General features: G+C 35.2%; 2 protein-coding genes and 1 long non-coding RNA gene across 3 annotated transcripts; 1 reads left to right on the forward strand and 2 right to left on the reverse strand.

Moving 5' to 3' along the window:
• Positions 1-210: 210 nt before the first annotated feature.
• On the reverse strand, positions 211-3,815 carry LOC136823306 (exocyst complex component 8-like). The gene has a single exon (XM_067079489.1). The coding sequence runs from the start codon at positions 3,813-3,815 to the stop codon at positions 1,746-1,748; it is 2,070 nt and encodes a 689-aa protein (XP_066935590.1). The 3' UTR covers positions 211-1,745.
• Positions 211-11,360, reverse strand: LOC136823307 (cysteine-rich PDZ-binding protein-like). Its single transcript, XM_067079490.1, has 5 exons — positions 11,240-11,360; positions 7,745-7,810; positions 6,756-6,810; positions 4,642-4,739; positions 211-3,984 (listed from the first exon to the last, which is right to left on the reverse strand). Exons 1-5 carry the CDS (start codon positions 11,253-11,255, stop codon positions 3,920-3,922), a joined length of 300 nt encoding a protein of 99 aa, XP_066935591.1. The 5' UTR covers positions 11,256-11,360; the 3' UTR covers positions 211-3,919.
• A 3,880-nt stretch (positions 11,361-15,240) lies between these two features.
• On the forward strand, positions 15,241-16,722 carry LOC136823258 (uncharacterized). The gene is made up of 3 exons (XR_010848998.1): positions 15,241-15,316; positions 15,466-15,588; positions 16,156-16,722. It is a non-coding gene; the product is annotated as an uncharacterized lncRNA (long non-coding RNA).
• The last annotated feature ends 7,447 nt before the right edge of the window (positions 16,723-24,169 follow it).

A 24,169-nucleotide genomic window follows, 5' to 3' on the forward strand; every position in this document is an offset into this window, starting at 1 on the left:
TACGCTAGAAATCTCTTAGAAATTTGAAAATGATAATGAAAAAATAGAAACCCTCTTGCAAAATAGCAACAAATTGAATCGTGAATACACCCCCGTGTCACAACTCACTTGGATTCTACCTAAGCTGGTAACAGACGGACAGACGGACGGACAAAGGTTAATTTTATAGGACCTCCCGGTAGGTTCAAAAGTCAAATACATACAAGACTATTTAGTTATTTATTTATTCTACATTAAACACCACCATAGAAGCTTTACAATTTGATAGTTTATCACATCAGTCATTATCAGTCTGTGCCACTAACTCGATCGGGAAGATTCTTCCAAAATTGGAAGATTCTTCCGAAATGGGAAGAATCCTCCCGAACGGAAAATCTAACTTAACACCCAAACGGGTTAACGGACTTCCAGATCGGGAAGAAGCGAGAAAATAAGGAAAATTCGATCGGGTTGGAACTTCCCGTTTGGGAAGACTACGCAGTTTTTTCACAATTTAACAAGATCTCTACGGTAAAGTCTACTTTTCTTTCGGTGAAAAACCTTAAAATTTGATGCTTCTTCACCTCCAAAAAGTTTCAACTTTCGCCGGTCATCGTACAGCTTCGCCGAGATTCAGTCAATTTTCAACTTCCCAAAGAGGAAGAATCTTCCAAAACGGGCAGAAAACAATAGAGTAAGTTCTTCCCGTTGGGGAAGGTTCTTCCCATTTCGGAAGAATCTTCCCGATCGAGTTAGCGGCACAGACTGATTATCTAAGATGTTCTCATTGTTATATTTTACATGACGTAATCTTTTCAAAATTTTCATGGACAGTCTGAACTGAAAGGAAGGTCCCTCTATTCACTCCTTTTTTATACCCCCTTATCACAGACCCGGTAGGATTTTTTAAGCCAGTGGGGATAAAAATACATAACGGGCTGAAAATCGATGGAGATTGATATTCCTATATCAATTAATTAATGCTGAATTAATGAATTTGAATTTGGTTCGTGCTCGCGAAAAAATTGAAGATTTCGATCGTTCGCATTAATAGGTTCCGCATTTTTGAAGACAATGAAAATAAGTAAAATATTTTCACACGTTGGTTTACTTCCCAAACAATTTTATACACAACTATGTGAAACTACGGGAAAGGTGTGTTCTTTTGTTTTCAAGTCAGAAAATTCAGTGGGGATGGGGAAAAAAGCATAATATTTAGCAGTGAGGATTTGTTTAGTTGATTATTTTCAATGGGGAAAAAAATCGCGGAGAATGATTTTCCAGCGGAGACGATATTTGGAAAATTGTTTCCAGGGGAAAGCCGGGTCCCAATGGTTCTGTGAGAAGGGGGTGTTTTTTGGATTTGAATTGAATTTTAATTCAAGATTTTCATATCTGGCAACGAATAAAATGATAATAACCACAAATATTATAGAAAAATAATAAAATTCATCGCAATTTTAAATCAAACAATATAAGGCCATAAAGAAATAAAAAAATATGAAATTAAACTCAATCAGCTTTATTACCATAAAAACTGAAAAATTCTATAAGAAATGAACTGAATGGAGTAAAGATAACCTACAGAAAAAGGTTTGTAAGGATTTTCTAGGGATCGCTGGTGATTTTCTTCATGTTATAAGTAAAACAGAATATCATTAAATGATTAAGAAAATGATCAAAAATACGAATCAATGTTTACACCAAAGTTGACAGTTTAAAATACAAGCAACCATTCAATGACTTGATTTCCTCATCAATTCATTCTACTTTAAATGACGTAATCTTTCCATCATATCATTGACAGGTTGAAGGGAGGCCAATTCATGACCTGTCAATTCTTTCATTTGATCAGAAGCCTTCTTGAACACTTTACCAAAAATGAATTCAGCATTCACGTAAATGAATTGGCGACGATCCTTCAAGTTGGGATCACGGATCAAACTTTCAAACTGGATAGACTGCGCTTTGAAGATCTCGCGTACGCATTGCGTCAGCGTGTCATGGATCTCGGTAGTGTAGAATTTACCGAGGACATCTACCATGAAAACAAGGAAAGACTTGGTGAAATTAATGGTAGATGTACTCAAATGGATGACATTGCCTTTAACGTACGGTTGGAATCCTTGTAGATTTAACGAATCGATTTCCCCAACCAATGTATCCAGCTCGTCAGTAGCCAACGTCATCGGTACCCAATTGTCATCCATGGCTTTCGATTTGGCGCGTTCCATGATTTGATCACGTGCATCAAAAACTGCAGTCATGACCTCTTTCAAAAACATGTGTTGAAGATCAAAGGTCAGATCGATACCGATGCTATTTAAACGTTGACATTGTGTTAGAGCGAGACTGATACACAAACCAACGTTTTGTAGATTGGTGTTCCGTGTAAACACTTGCCTGGTGAATTTCTCCGCGAAGTTTTGGAGCTCGTTGTGTAACCACACCACAAAAGCAGAACAGTTGCTGTTAAGTGTGAAATTCCGTTTATATTCACGCCCAGTCTCGATGACAGAGGTGAAGAAAACAGAGGCTAGTTTCCTGACATAAATGGCAGTAGCTCCTTCCATTTTCAACTGTTTGAAACTGTTCTTGATCTCAAAACCACGGTTACGAAGGAACAGCTCACAGGCTAGTTTTCCACGTCCCAAGCGGATTAACAAAAGGACGTAAACACGAATGGAACGCAAGCTAACGTGGCGTGATGAAGATGAGTTATCCAACGATTTCTCCAAGACGTTGACCAACTGCTCGACCCGGCTTTCAATCTTGTCTCGAATTTCCTTCAAAGGTGGTGATTCTTGAAAGTCCGCGAGATACGTACGGCCTCTTTCGACCAGCTGGACAGCGCCTTCGAAATCACGTTGAGCAATACACATGTCCAGATCTTCTGGCAACTCTACCAACCAATCCACATTCAACAGGTTCGGATATCGGAAGCTCTGGTCATGAGCTTGGCTTTCTTGTTCGGCAATTTCGGCTTCAGCTCGGCTCTCCTCTTCCTTTTTGTGTTGAACCTCTTGAGCGCTCTCTTCTTGCTGGATTTGTCGCATTTCTGCCAGTTTATCTGCATCCATTTGCACGCCTTTCTTGTAATTCCTCTTGGCACGTTCAATTTGATCCAACCAAGAGAGTTTCATGTCTTTGGTTGAAGCTCCAAACATTCGCGTTTCCAACGAATATAAGATCTTGAATGCATTTTTAACTCCCTGTCCATCACGGACATTAACCACAGCCAAATCACACAAATCAAACATGGTCAGGATATCAGCTTTGCCAGTTTTAGGCTCATTGGTGATCATGAGGTTATCGGTGACAAGGTGAGCACCTACTTTTTGAATGGAACTGTATGTCTCAGGGTCATACTCAGTTAAATGATCTTCCAATATCAATTCTTTAGACTCCAACTCGTCCATCAGCTGTTTACTGACTTTGATACTCTCCAAGAATGATTTTTTCTTGTTTTCATAAGCTTCGACTTCAGGGTCCAATGCAACTGGTAAACCTTTAGGTCGTTCAAAAATATCCGTTTCAAGCTGATCGGCGAGAATTGATTTCTGTTCAGTTAACAGATGACTTAACTGGTACATCTCAGCTTCCAGATAAGAGATCTCTTTTGCAGTGTCAATAAACTGTTTATAATTCCGGTAAACATTTTTCTTCAAAGAGACGGCTGTCTCTTCTCCCAATTTCTGTATGTTATTCCGTTGGTCAAACAGGGTCCGGTAAATGTCACATTTTGATAAGATTGTCTTAACATAATCTTCTGGATTGAAATCAGGTGCAGAGAATTTCTTTGCCAAAACTGGCGAACTAACTTCATCTAATTTCATGATGAATTTACTGCAAGTTCATACAAAAACTGTATATTGTTTTACTGTCTTTATTTAACAATTTTAACAAAAATGGATTCTATTACGATTGAACGAAGATTGTTTTAAGCAGATGATTGACGATATTCTTTGGTACTGAGCACTTGTTTACCACACATAGCACAAATACCTGAAAAAGTAAAATATATAAATAATAATAAAAAAGTTTCAAAAATGTCCTGCTTTAGAAAATACGAAGGCGCTAAAAACGGGCTGGAACTTTTGGTCCAAGAAAGTATAAAATTAAGTATTGAATTAAGCGAAGTTCACAGTTTCAAAAAGAAAGGCCGAGTAGAAAAGTCTTCATTATTTTCCAATTCATTTCAATATTTAAAAAAAGATTTTACAGCCTCGAAATGATCCGCTCAAAATTATCTTTCAACGAGTTTATTACTTTTTTTTAACCAATTTTTTTTGGAAAAGAGTTAAATGAATAATAATTATTGTTGGCCTGCTTTTTATTTAACCAAAGCAGCTATTATAGGTTTTTAGTTCTTTACAGTAGGATAACTTTCAAAACCTTTAAGAATCAAAATTTTCTAGTTCTTGATTTATCTGCTAGTCAAAAGTCACAAAATGAATTTTTGTATTTTATTACTAGTTTTAGTTAGAATGATTTTGAAATTACACACCAGAGGATTCTGCTTTTTTAAAGCTACCTTTTGCTTATGAAAGTTATCCCATGGCCGGTATTGCAAATTTCTTATATTTCACACCAGGTTTTACTCAAATTAGGCAGGGCCAGGAAAAAATTTGTACATGCATTTGAAATCATAGTTTTTAGTACCTTTTTTGAAAGCACAGCCTTGGCAATAATGAGAATGCTTCTGGTGGACGCTGGATTTGCAAATCTTACACTTGGCAAACTGTTGATATGGTGCAAATCTAAATTAAATCGAAAGGAGTTGCTATTATCATTTTGAGAAGAAGAGCACAAAAAATGACGGTTTAGAGATATATTTATGGCTCTTATTAAAAAACCTTTAATTTTCTGGCCTATGTTTAATAAAATAGTGTTGCCATCTTGAATGAAACGTTACTATCTTGAAAGCTGTTGCTTTTCTTCCTAATACCGGGTGCACCAAAAAAAGTATACAACTTTGTCGAGATATTGGGAGCTTCGGGATTTAAATTTTATGTTCATTCTTTTTTTATCGCATAGAGGATGCTCTAACTTGAATTTTGAGCTATCAAACAATAGGTTTGAAAAACTAATTCGAAAATTATTCCAAAAAAACAATTTTTTAATGTCGAAATTTCAAAAAATCATTAAAAACAGCGAACAAACTTTTTTCTTGGCACTTACCTTCTTTAAATATAAAAATACCAAAAAATGTAAATGTGTTCATCAAAACTCGTTACGGAATTTAACAATATAGTAAAACAAGCTATTCCCATGTGGAAAAATATTTTTGGTAAAGCTGAAAATTTTTTTTGAGAATCTCCAAGAGAGGTGTGGTGTGCTACGTGAGAAAATTTTTGAAAAAATAAATCACCATTCCTCAACTAGTTGCTCAAAGAACTTGGGTCTGCATTGAGTTTGCTGGAGTTGAAAATATTCATGACGTGTAAATAAGATGGACAAACCGTTGGCAGAATATAAGATAGGAGAAAAAAGAATCAAAAAGACATTGTCATTTTGTCTTATTTATAGCGTGATTGCTGTTTTTAATGATTTTTTGAAATTTCGACATGGAAAAAAGTCAGTATTTTGGAAATAACTTTGGAACTACTTTTTCAAATTTAATGTATAATAGTCGAACGTGCGCAACGCACTGGGCTCAACTTCAGTGGCTTCAAATTATTCATAGGCCCAATTGTAGACCCCCAGATATTTACCCAATGAACAAGTGTGCCAAATTTCAACCAAATCCGACCATTTTGGAGGCCTGTAAGCTGCTTCAAAGCTTTAGCCTCGTTTTGGCAAAAAAACTCGTCCCCAGGCCCCAAAAATCAAAATTTTTGAAAAATGCAAAAAGCACCCCCAGATATTCACCCAAGGAACAAGTGTGCAAAATTTTAGCCGAATCGAACAATTTTTGAAGTCTCCAGGCTGCTTCAAAGCTTTAGCCTCGTTTTGGCGAAAACTCGTCCCCAGGCCCCAAAAATCAAAAATTTTGAAAAATGAAAAAAAGCACCCCCAGATATTCACCCATGGAACAAGTGTGCCAAATTTCAGCCAAATCGAACAATTTCTGAAGTCTCCAGGCTGCCCCAAAGTTTTGGGACATACACACAGACAGACAGACACACACACACACATTCTCAGATTCTAACTCAACTGAAGTTGAGAATAGCTCAAAATTCAAGTTAGAGCATCCTCTATACAATAAAAAAAGAATGAACAAAAAATATAAATCCTGAAGCTCACAATATCTCGTCAAATCTGTATACTTTTTTTTGGTACACCCGGTATATAGTGTGCACCCCCCTCAGAATAGTGGCTTGGTGTTTTGGGTCGAAAATTTCCAGGTGGGATTTGGAAATATTCAGTTTTTAGGTAGGAGAAACAAGTTAAGGTGGGATTTTTGGTGTTTTGGTAAAAGTTAATGTTAGTTTTTTCTTATTTCCAATTTAATTATAATTTTTTCTAAATTTCATATTCTATAAATAATTCTTTTACTTTACTTTACTAACTTACTTTTCTGTAAGAATTTTTGTTTCGTTCGTCGAATTAGTATAATTTTTTCGAGGGGATAGCATTTTTAGCTGGGATCTAAGAGTCTGGATTGAGGGTGGGAGTTTTAGGGTTAGGTGGGACCTGAATTATTAGGTGGGACCTGGAACCCCCTTGCAAACTATGTTAATAAAATGGGGAAATGTGAAGAGTATGTGTATCATATTTCCTCAATGCGAAGAAATAGGGTATCTTTTTCGTTTTTGAAGTTTCAACAAACAGACCTGTTCTTTTTGGATGAGAGAAGCTTGTTTTCACCAACCTTTCGGCCTCCGCCTTCTAAAAATTGAAAAAAAAGACAAAGGAATGAATTATCTTACATACAACAAGGTGGAACCTGATTCGACTTACCTGATGAAGACAAATAGGGAAAAACAAGAAAAAATAAGCTCAAATGAAACTGGAAAGAAAATGAAGTGAAGTAAATTCACCAGCCAGTCTTGAGAAAGGCTGGTAAAAGACAACAGACAAATGGACAAAGGTAGGTACCCGGGGGATGGGGTACTTAGGCAAAAATGGATGATGGGTATGTGCGGACGGTAAGGGTCGGTTTTTTCACCTTTCAAAATCTCTAGCTAAGGGTCGAAAAAACCAGAAAGTTTTAAATTAGTCTCTCTAAGGGTCGAAAATTTTTAGGATTTCTAGGACATTTTTTGATTTCCAGAGAAAAAGGGTATGACTCTAAGGGTATGACTTTTTTCAAAAATCAAAAAAAAAAATTGCGATAAAGTCTCTTTAAGGGTATGACTTTTCTCAAAAATCGAAAAAAAAAAATTCAAAAAGTCTCTCTAAGGGTCACCTTTTCAGCAAAAACCAGTCTCTCTAAGGGGTCGGTTTTCGGAGGTCCCGTCCGCACATACCCCTCATTTGCCAACCCTAGTACCCCCCCCGGGGTAGGTACCTCAAAGTAGGTAGCATAAAAAAGCCTAGTCAATCTTGATATAAAAAAATTGTATGGTTACAAATTAGGTATTGAACAAGGGTCAAATTAGAACAAAATATTTTGATGAGTAACTGTATGCTATGATGTTATACATTGCCAAAATATATGACAAAACTAGTTAATATGGATATGTGATCGTAAAATGTAAATTTATTGTTGCTCTTTCTAATCATTTAAACCAATCCTGAAAAGGATGCTTATTTTGGAAAGCTGTCCAAACATGTTGTGAACATGCAAGAAAATAAAATCATCTTATACTTCATTCAATACCTGTAGTGTTTCGAGCTCCTGATTTCCAAGTATCTGGTGTCACAATTTTTCCTAACTTCTTTTGACCTGCAAGAAAACAAAGTTAAGCATCATAAATAAAAAATGTGAACTGTTTGGCAGCAGTTGTGAATAACAGGCAATAATTTGCAAAATATCATAAAATTAAAATTGGCAGAGATTTAGGACCTGAGATTTGAGTATAATAGGTTTCCCAGCTTGCTCTATATTTCAATCAAATTCTTATGTCAATTTGGTTGTAGCAAAGGAATAGAAAATGGCTAAAATTTTTGCTTATAGTGCAATATTTGTCTAGTTAGTAAATTTGATTATACATTTTTTCCACATTAGCAAAAATTAAGTCTCAGACTGGATTACCACCATTGGAACCTGACCCTACAAACCTTGAGAAAAATGTTTTCTATTTTAACTTTTAAGAACAATTTTTCTCCAAACCAGAACCTCTAATGTGTCTGCCTTGTTCTATCTGAAGCTTAAGAAGCAAAATAAAAGAATTGAAAGACAGAGAGAAAAACTATGCTGCATCATTTGAGATGCAAGATCACACACCTGAATAAGCACTTCTTTATATTTTTATTGTATTTATTAAAGTCCAATCTCTTTAGCATAAAAAAAAATAGAGTTGATTTTGTCTTTCACCTTTTGTTTTTCACTCTCTTAATAATATTTATTTTTTTCAATATTTATGTTAATAAGTAATATTTGATCACATTTAATTGCAAATTACATTGCAAAACTCTGCCTGAGTTGCAAACCTGTTGCAAACATCTAAAAGATTTTTGCCTGTGTCTCCATCTAGCTCAATTTGATCAAATAGTGGTTTAGAAGAATGCGATGGTCTATTGAATAATAAATTACTCAACATACAATATCACTTTCCCTCAGCCAATACATACGGGATAAAATTATCTTGTCCCTAGGTAACTGCTTTGTTGTAAAAGACAAATCAATAAGATGACATATATTATCATTAAAAAGATTTCTACTGTAATAATTATCAATTATTCAAAACACTATTGGGTTCTCCCCAACGACTATTGTGTATTGACCCCAATTACATGTTTTAAAATTACCATAATTTTTAGATTGCATTAGTCAACAGAAAATTACCAAACAAATGACTGAACATGAAGGGTACTATGATGTATTTTCTAACCTGATGTGTAACCTAATTGCTTTTTCGCTCATTTTTGCAAAAATGGCAAAAACTGATCATGACGCAGTATGAGGTCATAATCAATGATTCATAGAAATTTCTTTGGTTCATTCAATTCCATTTGAACTTTAACCGAAGATGTATCTCAAAGATGATCTTTTGAAAAAGAGATTTTCTTTGACATTTTGATGTCAGCAGAAATAAGATCCTAACTTTTCCAGCAGAAAAACAATGATAAAACCATACATAATTATTACAATATGCGTGATACAGTGATACATTATGCATGGCTCTATCACTGTTTTTATGGCTGTATATACTACATAATTATTCAACAGGACGTCCTCTTTGAAAAAAGGTCTATGCTAAAATCAATAGGGCAAAATTATTTTAAAGGGAACCAGAGGCCACCTTGATTTCAAAGGGTATTGTGCATAAAGTGGCAGATTGTCATTTAATGATTTTAATTTCAGAGGATGCACAGTAAAAAATGCTGAAAAATCTAGAAAAATGAGAACACATACAAGTCTGTAGCACAAGCGAAACTAAAGTTGTGGCATTTTGAAGCTCAAAAACTGCCGATTTTTTCCATGAAACGGAGTGTCACCCAAAAATTTGCATTGTTAAAGTGGTTAATAAATTGACACTGACTTATGATTATGCTATCAAAGTCATGATTTTTAGCCATAGCAACAATAACACTTTGAGAAAATCAAAAAGATTTTTGGTAACACTCAACCAATTTTTTTAATTTATCATGAATGCGGTACACATGATATGAAACAGAATCTGCTGTAAAAATCTTATTCAACTTTAGAACCCTTGGAAAGGTTTTCAAGATGGATCAAATGCTTAGATTTTGATACAAAGTTACTGTATCAGCTTAAAAAATGTTTGAGGTGATATGGTTAAGTGAAAATTTCATAATTTTTATTTCAGTAAAAAGTAAAGATAATTTTCCGTCATTCCGTAACCAAAAATATTTCTCAATTAAAAACCAGTCAATTCCCCCAATAGCAATTAATTTATGCCTGGTTTGAAAGTACTCAGTAAGAGGTAGAAATTTGCCAAATATTTTTTACTCTAAAAATGTTTCCTTAAAACTTTACAGCATTTTTTATTTTTCTGTCATTCCGTAAACCAAGATTTTTGGAAAATAAAATCCTCAACCGTTCAATGCAGGGAAGGCCAAACATGCTGTTAATGCGTTTTCTTGATCAATTGTTGGCCTATGTTGGATTTTGAATAACTAAAACAGCAGCATTCATTGTATTTTTTGTGATATGGCCAGACGATGTCAATCGAACGGAATCGAACGAAAACTCCAATCGAATCAATCGAACGCAATCGAACGCAATCGAATGATTGCGATTCGATTGCCGAACGCAATCGAATATCAATCGAACGTAAAATTCTGGGTAAAATTCGATTGATTCGATTGATATTCGATTACGTTCGATTGATATTCGATTACGTTCAATTGATGTTCGATTACGTTCGACTGCATTCGACGGGTGGTTGATTAAATTAGATTCCAATTCACCTCAATTCCTTTCAATTTCGAGCGCCTCTTATTAGGGAGGTTAAGTATCGCGATACGATAGATAAATCAACGCAACGAACGGGCTTTGACACACAACTTGCAGTAAACATGTGGGCCTGCATGATCTGCATTTTCTAGAATCCAGGCTAAAATGATTCATATCATCTCGTTTAACTATTCAAATGTTGAACGAGAATCAATGTTAATCAACAGAATCAATTAGTCGAACCAGTCGAATGCATAAAAGCCAACCGAACGTAGTTGAATCAATCGAATCAATCGAATACATTAGTCAATCGAACGCAATTGAATCAATCGAATCAATCGAATCCAGGCACTAATCGAACGCAATCGAATCAATCGAGAAAATCGTGGTAATATTCGATTGGCATTCGATTGCGTTCGGCAATCGAATTTCAATCATTCGATTGCGTTCGATTGCGTTCAATTGATTCGGCGTTTGATTCGTTCGATTGACATCGTCTGGATATGGCTGTGGCCGTTTTTTAGGCTAAAAAGCTTTAATTTCAAGGCTTTTTAGCCTGAAAAATGACAAAATTAAGTTTCGGAAGTGCTGTAGCTCTAAAACAACTGCAAATGAGTTTAAGATGCTATGAGAAATGATACATATAAATTTGAAAATGTCTACTGAAAAAAAATTTTCAGCTCCCAGATGCACTTTTTGGTTCCCTTTAAAATAATTTTGCCCAATAAAAAAGTAACTTTCAAAGTAAGTTTAGCTACAGCCCTGCTACAGCTAAGAAAAATAAAAACTCACACTTGTCACAAACCATAATAAGAACAGCTCTTCATTGAATCGAATGGGCAAATGATGAGAAAATTCTATTGTCTCTGGTTTGTTATTTTGGTGTCAACAATGCAAAATTATTGAAATTTTTGCGAAGTGTTTTCTTTGTTTGCATGTAGTATGAAAGTCCTCAATGAAAGTCCTCAAGTTCTCATCTGTCAAACTGGGTTTACCTTTTTTGTACCAGTGGAGCCCGGTGACCTGACATTTCTACTTTAACACTTTAACAGATCTGATTGATAGTTCCCTGTCGGTCTCAATATATTTTAGATTCCATTACGCCCAACAACTTCATTTACGCCCCACCGCCCTCCGATTGATTTTTAAAAATTTCATGAGAAAGCACATCACAGATATTTAACAGTATGGACGCTTACTTGTACGACCTACGTCTATATCTTGGAAAACGTCTCCGAATGGTAGAGAGAAAAACCTAGGTCGATTCGAGAACGTTTACCGATGTACGATTCACCTTTGTCTTGTGTACTATACTGCCAACGGGAAACTGGCTGGGTGAATTTTTACGAATTTTTTTTGTTTTTTTACGGTTTACCATTTATAGAGTGACTGGTGACAGTGACTCGAAAGTTTTACACACCAAGAAAATCAAAAATCATCCAATCATAATACTCATGGATATTATGAGCACCACATTTTGTACAGTTTATGGTGGGTTTATTGTCTTTATTTTTACTTTAAGCAGGGTGTAGTAATGTCAATTGAACTGCTCAATTTTTGCCATCATAGTGGTAGCTATAGTTATAGACTAATTATTTTCTTATCTTCGAAACGAAAATAACTTTATTTATTTCCTTATTCTCCAAAATAAAAGACTGATAAGGCCTTAAAGGAATAAAAGGGAGTAAAAAACAAGAGACACTATGTGTATAACGCGAGACAGGTTCCACATTTTATTATGATAGTAATGGGTCGAACCGAAAGGCTGGCTCTCTCTAAAATAATACAATTATTTTCTAGGTACAACAATTAAAGAAAAACCTTTCCTTAAACTAAATAAAATAATCAAAAACTACTTCGACTCCGTCTTATTACTTTACCTCTGCTGAAAAAACCACGAGAAAAGGATTTATCCGATCCTGACGCAAATTTTTATCTATCTTTTATCTAACCAAAACTCGAAAATCCGATATCCCCCGGACAAAAACTTTCAAACCCCGGTGGTCAAAATTGGGTGCCCAGACTGTCTCTGAAAACTGAGCTGTTTGAAAGAAACCGTAAGGACTGAAAAATTCGAGAGAAGGTAAAGGATACCCACATCCTTCAATCACATGTATATTCAATAGAATATAATCTGAAAATCGATGCACCCTGGCATATGTAAAATGCACCCAGGCATGTATAGACACAATCAATATGTACGTAAATAAACATCTTTTCACAAAAATTCCACATAATTATTTTGAGATTAAATTTGTGCTAAAATTCTGGATGGAAATCATGAACTCAGAGGGTTGCTAATTAGAGAAGCTACTAGTTAGAGAGAGTTTCGATCGACTTGTGAATAACTGTAATCTGTTAACCCTTTTGAATACCACGCGCCAGTCCAAAAAGATTTAATTTACGGAACGCAAATTAACCGAATACGATATTTTTCCGAAAGCGTAAATAAATTCATTTATTTTCTTATCTTCGAAACGAAAATAACTTTATTTATTTCCTTATTCTCCAAAATAAAAGACTGATAAGGCCTTAAAGGAATAAAAGGGAGTAAAAAACAAGAGACACAATGTGTATAACGCGAGACAGGTTCCACATTTTATTATGATAGTAATGGGTCGAACCGAAAGGCTGTAAACTAATAGCATGTGTAAAGTGAAAACTCAAATAGAAGGGTGGCGACTATCCCTTAAATCAAAGACCTAAGTTTCTTGAAATAAATAAAAGATTATCAACATCTTCCGAGATATATCGGTTTTTAACTCCAGTGGTCTTCCACCGACCGTGCTTTTGAATCAATCGATCCGGTACTCCCATATTTGCAGCTGCTGATGCACCTCCGGATCTCAAACTGTGCAGTCCGTAGTATTTTGGATCCAAATTAACACTTTTCAACGCAACAATGAAGTGGTCTCGAATAGTCGAATAGCCGATGGTCTTGTTGGCTTTCCTCAGCTTTTCCTTCCCTTTAACGTTAGTTATCCCCCTGAAAATAAATTCATCAGAAATATCATCAATATTTATTTTTCTCAGATAATTAATCAAGTTCAAAACTGGACAAAGCCTGGAATTAGTACGGGCTATCAAAACCCAGTGTCCTTCTCTGTAGACATCCGTCTTACTTTTCTCAATAAATAACATCAGATAATCCTTAAAAATTTTGATATCGGACCTTCTCAAATTTTGACATTCACTAAACCTTAGAAATCCGGTGAACGAAAGAATCATAATGACTCTCATCCTTAAATTTTTGAGACTGCAATCCTTGTTTAAATATTCAACAGCTAAAGACAATTGTTCGACTGTAAGGGCTAACTTTTTCTGCGCAACATGATTTAGCATGCGTTTTACAGCTTCTAATACGTGTTTTATCATAGAATTGTCTGAGAAATGGACATTTATCAAAGAATGAAAATACTTGATTGCATGCACCGTTGCTTCTATGGCTGAAAAAGATTTTCCACTTTGGTATGAAGCTACAATAAAAAGAATAATATATTGTTCTTGTGTAGGTAAAGGGTTGATTTCTTGAAAGCTACAACACCAACTTTCCCATTGATGAAAATAGCAAGTGTACTTCTTTGTGGTATTTGATGCTCTTGATTGAGTTATTAAATTCGGCAGAAAGGACACGATCTCTTTCAATGACTGATCCTTTACATCAAATTGAGAATTAATCACTTGTGCTAGAGTGTCGTCTAAATAGAAATTATGATTTCTTTGAAATAACAAAAAACAAACTTTCCTTTATTTTGTAATCCTCAAAACAAAGATAGGTATATCATCATTCTGACTGCACATCAATGCCTCTTTAAAGTCCCCTGGGGATAATAAATTTTTTGTCGAAGGAAAGAAAAGGTAATCTGAAATATATCCTTTGAATTTTTGAGTACCATCAACAATTAATGGCCAAAACACTGCAGAGGGCCAAAAAGGTACGATTAAAACTCCTGAAACTGAACCTTGACAAGATAAAAAATGTTTAATACATCTAGCAATAAGAAATGTAGGAGGCACCATAAAACAGTTTTCGTCTGTCCAGTCGAAAGAAAAGGCGTCTACTCTGAAAGTATCTGGACACCAATATTTAGAGCAAAATCGCTTGCACTTCGAATTCTTGTTATCTGCGAAGAGGTCTATAGAAAAAGGGCCCCATTTATTTTTAATAAACTGAAAAAGGGAATTAGAAGTCATCCAGTCGTCATAATCAATCGATTTACTAATTTTATCAGAAATAACATTAAGTTTTCGAGAGATCCAAGTTACTGTGAGCTTGATGCCTTTCTCTTTGCACGCATCATAAATGCTTGTCGCTAAATAGTGTAAATTTGTTTTGTTACTACCAATTCTCACAATAATAGCTGCACTATAATTGTCTGTGTGCCATAGTAAAAACTTTCCTTTTATTAGAATATCAAAAGACTTAATTGCATGCAAAATGGCTAGCAATTCCCTAAATGTAGAGTTTTCGCTTTTCTCGGCAAAATTCAAATTACGGTAGCAAATGTTGTTTTCAGTGATAGCACCTACCCCAGTATCACTGGCATCTGAATAGACTTTAAGAAGAGGTGATTCATACTTAATTATAGGCCTATTGTTAAGAAGTTTCAGTTTGAACTTCCAAAATAATAACTCGTCAACTACGTCATCAAAATTTGACAGATTAAATGGCCTATCCCAAGAGACTCTGCTTTCAATGCGTTTGTAAAGAAAACGTGTTTTTAATCTCACAATATTTCCCAAGACAAATTTCATAGAAATTATTTTACCAGCAACACACGCAAGTCTTCTAGCAGAAGCTTTGTTGATAGAAGAGAAAAGATCGTCTATTGATGCGAGAAGAGAAGAGATGCGCTGTTCTGTTATAGAGTAAGTTTTGCTTTCAAAATTGATGACTATACCTAACCATTCCATTTTTACTGAAGGTTCCCATTCTGATTTTTCGTTGTTGGCTACGAACCCTGAAAGTTCTAAAGAATCCTTAACAAATTTTGAGTTAGTTTTTGCTTTTTCTTTAGAATATTCAAGTGCCATGCCGTCGTCAAGGAAACAAGCGATCATGACACCGAATGAACGCCAGTATCTGATGAGAACTCTGACTACTTTTGTGAAGAGAAAAGGAGCTGAAGTAAGACCAAAAGGTAAAACAGTATTGAAAATATTTTTTCGTCCCATCTTTGAATGTCCAAGAAAAACCCAAATATTTCTGAAAATCTTTATGAATATCGATGTGAAAATAGCCGCTCTTCAAATCAAATTTAAACAAAAAAGCTTCTGAATCGGAATCGATAAAATTTTCAAACATTTTCCAATCATCAAACTTAATTTTTTCTTTCCAAATGTATTGATTAAGATAACTCAAATCAAGGATTAATCGTCTCTTACCTCTGGAGTTGTAAGCAACTGACAAAGGACTAGATATGAAAGGTTTCGCAACTTCGCAAACAAAATTAAATTTAATTAGGTCGTTAACAGAGTCTTCGACAAAATCGATTTCCTTAAAAACAGACTTATTGTTTGGTAAATCATATGAGGGAGGCAAATATCTAAATGGAATGCGATAACCATCTCGAATAATATTGAGTATAAAGTCATTGGCCTGTAGAGTTTCTTCCCAATAGCCTATATGCCTTTTTAAATTTCCTTTAACTTTATAAGTGGGATTTTCAGAATCATTAATTTTTATACCTTTGCCTTTATTTGGGCAGGAATGTTTCCAATGACCAGGCAATCCGCAGTGAAAACACGTGTTCGCTGGATGATGCTGCATTGGGAATCTCGTCAAAGTAGCTTGTTGTGGAATTACAAAACGTTGCGGTTGTGGATTGATCAATGGCGATTGGTGTGGTTGAACAAACGCAGGCTGGACGAATGAAGGCTGACTTTGAAAGCGTTGCCCAAACAGATTTGGTTGAAAAGATGTTGTTCTTGGTTTTTGAACCTTGGTTTGCTGCTTCTTCTTCGCTATTGCTCGGTTTTCAGCTTGTCTCATCTTTTTGTCATCATCACTATCACTGGCGAGCTCGTCCTGAACGTATTCTTTCACCGTGTCCCAACCAGCGGGGGATTTGTCAGCTAACCTGATGATTTTTTGACATTTTGAGATGGTTGAAGAAATGTCATCTAAGCAGCTGGCTAGTCTCTTTTTGGATCCAGAGGCAGCTAGATCTTTGGCTTCGTCAACATAATCGTTTATATCCTCTAGGAATTTATATTGTAATTCATTAGTCTTATATTTAAACGTAATATCAACTTTTGAACGTTTTGTTGTCTTGTTTTGATCCAACTTTCTTTTTGCATCCTGTTCACGAAACTTGTCTTCCAGCATATTCGAAATATTCTGTTGGAACAAATTCAGCTGGGCCCAAGGATCTTGGGGTGGTTGTTGTTGGAGAAGGGGATTGCCTGCCTGGGTATTAATTGGATTCGGTGGCTGATTGAATTCTTCTCCATCTGTACTAATTATTGCTGGATTAAGCTGAAATAAATTGACCTGACCTGTTGACTTATTGGGTTTAGTTATCGTAGACGTTGATGTTTTCTTTGTAGTTCTTTTCCTTGTGAGTGGTGGCTGATCTGCATCCATGTTGAAAAATCTTGTTCTGCTCATACGCAAGCTACTAGTTAGAGAGAGTTTCGATCGACTTGTGAATAACTGTAATCTGTTAACCCTTTTGAATACCACGCGCCAGTCCAAAAAGATTTAATTTACGGAACGCAAATTAACCGAATACGATATTTTTCCGAAAGCGTAAATAAATTCATTAATATTTTCTAGGACCCTGCCAACGCACCGGACTGTCAGGTGTATTTGTCCGGTGGCAAAAAGTGTCCTTTTGCTACACCGGACGCAATAAGTCCGGTGTCAGTCCAGTGTGTTGCATACAGGGAATTTTGTACGCCAGACGACATTTATGAAACAAAAAATTAAGAAACACCGGACGCACCGGACAAGTCATGTCCGGTGTTTTGATTTCTGGTGGGAAAAGATATCCTTCTCCGACACCAGACATCCGACTTCCTTAAGTCCGTTGTAGAAATTGTCCGGTGGTAAAAAAAATTCTCAACAAGAACACAAAGTCAAGATTGATTGATATCGAACTAAAATTACAAAGCAGCTATGCCAACGAAAGGTACAACCAAGAGCTAGATGCAATCTCCAAAATCAAAGTGAACCCCGAATTCTTCTACTCTTACGCAAAAAGATTTTCTAAAACCAAACCTAAAGTGGGACCATTATTAGATCCCATCACAAATAAGCTAACAGACAATAACCTTCAGATGGCCAATATACTCTTGGATATTTCGTACTTTCGAGACAAGGGACAAAGATGTCATGTTAACCCTTTGGAAGTCACTTGCCATTCCACACCTTGACTACTGCTCTCAACTATGGTCTCCATCAAAGAGATGTCTCATTCAAGAACTAGAGCTGCTACAAAAATCATTCCGGTATCCCCTCGTTGAGCCACTTAAACTATTGGGAAAAATTGAACCAACTGAAAATCTACAGTCTTGAAAGAAGAAGAGACAGGTACAGAATCATTTACACGTGGTGCATACTAGAAGACATTGCCCCCAATTTCAACTACAATGACGAGGCAGGCGGCGTGCATTCTTACACAAATCAGAGACTGGGTAGAAAATGCAATTTGAAAGCTATAAATGTCAAACATAAAAATATCTGGAGAGGTTGTCTCTCACAAGAAGGACCAAGGCTCTTCAATGCTCTGCCAAAATCCCTTAGAAACCTCACAAACTGTACCAAACAAACTTTTAAACAGCATCTTGACCAATTCCTCAGTACACTGCCAGACGAATCGCTGCTTCCTAATTATTTCAACTTCAGGAGAGCTGACTCTAACAGTACAACAGTAATGGTCAATCATCGGATTCAACGAATTGGATGAGTACCATAAAGTACATAATCAATAACGAAGTATCACGAAGTAAGTATCACTTTCGTGTGGTCCGGTGTTCGTTAAGTCCGGTGCGTCGGCAGGGTCCTTATTTTCTTTTCTATCTCATGAACACCAATGATGAACTGATAAGATTAGCTTATTGTTTAAATCGTTTTGGGTAAGATTCCACTGTGGATGTTTCCATTGTCGATTATTTCCAAGCTATCGATTACTATAATCGATCACATATCGACTACATACAACCTATCAATTACTTATCAATCATGAATCGATTGTGTTAACAATCATCGATTACTTATCGTTCATGCATTTGATTATATACTTATCAATTATTTACTTATCTTCGATCACGTATCTTTATCGATTATATATCGATCGTGACCGACTATGACTACATTACCGGCCCTTTTTGCGCCAGCCTTTATTCCACCAACGAGCCCAAAAATAACGCTAATAAGGTCTGGTGTAAAAAGAGCCAAGATAAGGTATTTAATGAAGTAAAGAAAATTTCTGGAATTTGCCAAATCCCATACCGATCGTATTAGTGTATTACTACTTTGAATAAACGCCCGCTTTTGAATTGATAATGCTCCTCCAAAAAGGCAAACCATTCAATAACGCCCCTTCTCTAAATAAAACGGTAACTTTGTTGTTTTTTTAACTTTTTTTTGTTAAGCCTTTCAGAGGATGTGAGAATGCTTCAGCCGAAATTTACCGTATATATGCTTATAAAAAAAATGAGTGTAGTAGCTTTTCTAGGCCCTATGCTATCAGGGAATTGGATTCAATTCAAAAGTACATCCCAATCGAGATCAGCGAAAAATGTTGCTTTTAATTTCGCGAAAATGGCAAAAATTCATAAAATCGAGAAATTTAATCTCGCGAAGGCGAGATTAACTTTTAATCCAGTACCACTCCCTAAAATCTGATAAATAATCGATCACGAATCGATAGTTGATGATCGATTAACTATTTGATCGATGATTAATCAATTTTTTGATCGATATGTGATCGATCAAAAGCTGATATGTGATCGATCAAAAGCTGTGATCGATAACCGATCGATTTTTAATCGATACTTAATTTATTCGAAGTATAATCGATCTATAATCGATAAACAATCGATGACAAAATTGATCGTTAAATAATCAAGCTTTGAAAAAATCTTGATTATCGATTACCTATTATTATTACTTATGACGGGTCTTCCTTTTGGTCTTTGGTTTTTGGTTTTAGGTCCGTTTTTTTGGTTTTTCTTTATCATAGTAATTGGTTATCGAAGCAATCAATTGGTTATCGAAGCGGCAGGTACAAAATGCATAAAACATAATGCATTGCTTTAAATGCATAATAGTAGTGTAATTTACATAACGATTTTATATTTTCTAAAACTCTCCTTTGTAGAAGCTAAAACCGCAAAAAACTTAAGTAAACATTCCAATCAGAGGGATTTCCCCAGAGATGATTTTACTTTTCAAATCCAAACGAAAGAGAAAACATTTGAATCACAACAACAATTACAAAGGGTTTTCCGTCAGCATAAGGCATAAATAATAAGAAGATGCAGCAGATCAGAAAGATTTCCCCCTCCTTCTCTTTCTCAAAAAAGCAAGGTAAACATTCAAATGTAAAAGATCTTGCTGTAAAATTTACATTTTCGAGTAAGAAAAGTAATGTGTGGAGATACTTTGTGTTTTTTCTACTCTATACTACGTTCTGTAAAATACAACTATGAAAATCAAAATGGCGTCAAGTATTTTCAATGGATCATGAATCTTCTTCATCATCCAAAATTTAAATTTACAGCTTTCTACCCTTTATTTTCTGGTAGAAAATTGTATGGTTGTTTTCTTGAAAGTATTATCTCTCAGAATCTCCTTATTATAGCCTCTAAAATTGACATTTTTCAAATATTATGCATTATGCAATATGCATTATGTTTTATGCATTTTGTACCTGCTGGTTATCGAAGTTCTCAAAGTTATCGAAAGTAATCAATAACAATCAAAGTACTCAAACGGTAAGGCTGGACTTAAAAAATTGTTGGTTTGCCGTCACCTGACCGACCCTACCTCGAAACCTGCCGACCCAAAAAATTTTATTGCCATTTTAAGGCAATTACTTTTTTATTTTCTGGTTTACGGACATTTTGAGGAAAAGTTTTGGACAGGAGGATGGAAAAAAAATAAAAATAAAATCAATGTTTTAAATTTTTTTTCTTTTCTTTTTAAAAATCTGAAATCGGAGGAAAAAATTCGAAATAAAATTTTGTGAAATATCCTAAGGTATCGATTTTTAGATTTAAAGACAAAAGAATAAAGTGCAAGATGTTGTTATAGATAGAGTCTATGGATAAAAAACACTGAACACTAAAGTTCCCACTTTAGGGTTCCCCCATCCCACTTTTCTGGTAAGCCTATTTTTATATCTACTCTTGAATTTTAACAATCACATAAAGGACTAAAAGCAATTACAAAAGAAAAAGAAATGAAGAAAATCCAGTGTACACAAAGAGTTATATAATTTAGTTTGTTTTATGTGGATAGGGAAATTCAATGGGGAAGTTCCCTGACATTAAGGGAAGGATAAAATTATTTTACATTGGCAGAATAGGGCACAGCTGTGTTAGATCATTTAACCCCCTCTCTCTTTCTCTTCTTTTCTTTTGTTTTAAGTAAAGGTTTTTTATTTCTTTCTTCTTTTTTGAAGACCGGAGGAGAAAAAGTAAATAAAAGTTTTCAAAATCTTTATTTCATTTTTTTCTATTTTAGCAAAAATAACGTCGGCGGATCTGTAAACCAATAAATAAAAAAGTATTTGCCTAAAGAAGATTTTTTTCCTTCGAAAACTTCAAACAATGAAAAATCAAAACTTGTATCTTGTTTGTCTCAAGCATAAGAATCGTAAATTCCCTGCTAGCACTTCTGTTATTTATTCAAAATTACCTAAATGTAAAGAAACTGTTAACCCTTCCATGGACAAAAATTTCATAAATCGCCTAAATAAAAAAAATTCCGACCGACCGACCCACCTCAAAAATCTAGGGTCAGGTGACGGCAAACCAACAATTTTTTAAGCCCAGCCTAATCGATTTGTCGAAGGGTTGTTACGAAAGTGATCGAAGACTCAAAAACTTTTTGAAATTTTGGTACTCAAATTCAATTGTTAATCGATAAATGGTCGTACGATTACTTCGATTAGTACCATCTGGTTTAGAACAAAAGAAAGTACCGTCAACTGCTCTAACTTGGGTCGATTGATTGAAACAAACTGGTTGATATCTGGCCTGTATTTTTACTTACTTTAAAATCTCTTTGACAACAAATTTGTTTTGATAATTCCACCAAGTTTATCAATCCTGATCAATCATACTTCTTCGTTCCTCTTAGAGGAAAGAACACTCATCAAACTAAATCGAACTTATCAAGAAATTTTCGTAAAGTTCGATAGCTGTTCGATCGGGTTTGATAATCGAACAGCGATCGTTCGATTTTGTTTGATGGTTCGATAGGGTTCGGTTGACACTGCCTGGTAATAAAAAGAAAGTCGTTATTTATTGTGAACTTTAACATGCTTAAATGGAGGTACTTTCACTAATTGTCTACTTTAAAATCGGAGGTATATTCGGTATCAGATATATGCACATTTACGATAACTTCCATATTTTTTGTTTTGATTTTAAGTCATCATAAAATTGTTCTGTTTGTGTCACAGCAGTTGTTAAAAATACATGTGGCTGTGGGTGCAGGTGGGTGGACAGGTGGTGTGGAAGATTTCTGTGTTTTTGAAAATTGCATCAGATAGCCAATTTCTTCTTCTGATCAGGAGGGGGCTATACTATCAGTATAGACTTAAACTTGTATATCAAGATAACGGGATTTCAAGAACAGGCTGATTTTACTTTCGTTTTGAGTGGTTTCATTTTCGATTTCATGCCAACATCTTAGCAACCGGATACTCGCCTATCATAGTTACAGGGGTTTGTGCAAAAAACTAAACCTAGAAAACTTTTCCTAATCCCCCATTTTGATTAATGCAATGAAAAATGAAACTTTTTCATGTTCTACATAAAAAGGATTACTTACAAAAAAAAAGAAAAGATTTCTCTAATACAATAGGGAACCTCAAGCTAACAGATCACAGATTGAAACAAATATATGAAGGGAGAAGGGCCGTTTGAAATGCGGCAACCTTTGGTGGAAATTTGATAGACAGCTGCGAAGGAGTGCCGGGAAGCAATCAGTAGAAGAGACAACTTTCGTTTTTGTTGCAGATTTCTATAAAAGCTTCCCTCGGGGATTACTTTTCACTGTACATGTACCCATGTGTTGTGTCAACTTGTCAGCCTTGTATTGTTGTAAAGGAAAAGTAAAAGAGGTAAGACTAGCCTAGTTTCTGATCCTGATATAGGAGTTTAAGTTTAGACTGACTATTGTTGTGTTTTTCGAAGTATAGCTAAAATAACGGTATTCTTCCTTCGTTAGTTTCCATCTAATTTATCAGTGATATTTGTTTTGTTTATGTGTTCGTTTGTTTAGCAGAGAAGAGCTAGAGACCAGGCCGTCGAGCTCGATAGGATTGATAATCGAAACAGATCGATGAAAAGGATACTTATTGATCTTACATTGATCCAATCAAATTATCGACTGTAGAACTATATCCATTCCATATGATATTGATTACCATGAAGTCAGGTAACTTGCATCAGTGGAGGTAAACTTGCATAGTCATCAAATGACTGACCAATCAAAGCAGCAAAATTTCAAAACAAATGAACTATGCAGCTACGCTTGCAGCTCCACTCTACTATTTTAGAATGTCATTTGTGGTGCCAGTAATTTTGGCGAATTATTAGACAGAATTGCGTGTAAATGAAACAGCGTGTTTGGATAGTAAAAAATCATGTGAGATCATAATTTTCAAGATGACGGGAATTCAGACATTTCTCAATGGCTGCTGGATGTGTAATCTTAAATTTAATAATGATATTTAAAACATAAATGCATGTCATCACTTATGATTAGGAGATATAATACATTTTACTACCCACAAATTTTGTTAATCAGGTTTGTTTTGATTTAACTTTGTATTTTAATGACCAGCCAGGTCATTCATTTGCACCTGCAAATTTTATAATTCAGGTTTTTTTTATTTAATATCTTTGTATTTTAATGACCAGCCAGTTCATTCATTCATTTGAGGGCTATGCAAGTTTCCCTTCACTGATACAAGTTACCCAACTTCACCGTACTTATCGATCTTATCTATCTACAGTAATCAAACAATCTATTCTGAAAATACAGCAATCCAATGGATATTGATTACTTATAGATTTTTTATCGATCTCAAAAATAATTTCAGTGCAGACAGCACTGTTGGAAGATGATTTTCTTACCTTTTTGTTGCTTTTACTGCCAAATCATGCATGTTTAATCGGTCATATTATGCATTATTTGATGCCAAGTAAGTTTGTAGTTTTGTTTAAAAAATTCTCGCGGATATACTGTAAGGGCTTTCCAAATTTCCATTGGGTGGGAATCTCGTGGATGACACACAAGTCCCAACCTCGTGAGACAGGGCCAACTCCTCCCCAATTGTATCCAAGACTTTATTTACATTACTGATGGACGCCAGAGAATACCCTGGTGTTGACTGATGCGAGTTCCTCCTCTGGGGTAATTACGGGACGGTTTTGACTTATTTGGGCATTACTCTGAAAGTATTAATCCTAGAGATCTGATCTTTTGATACTTTATTTATCAATTTATCAAAGTATGACCTTTACACAAAATTTATTACG

This window comes from Clytia hemisphaerica, unplaced genomic scaffold, assembly GCF_902728285.1.
Source record: "Clytia hemisphaerica strain Z4C2 unplaced genomic scaffold, Clytia hemisphaerica genome assembly, whole genome shotgun sequence".
Lineage (NCBI taxonomy): Eukaryota > Metazoa > Cnidaria > Hydrozoa > Leptothecata > Clytiidae > Clytia > Clytia hemisphaerica.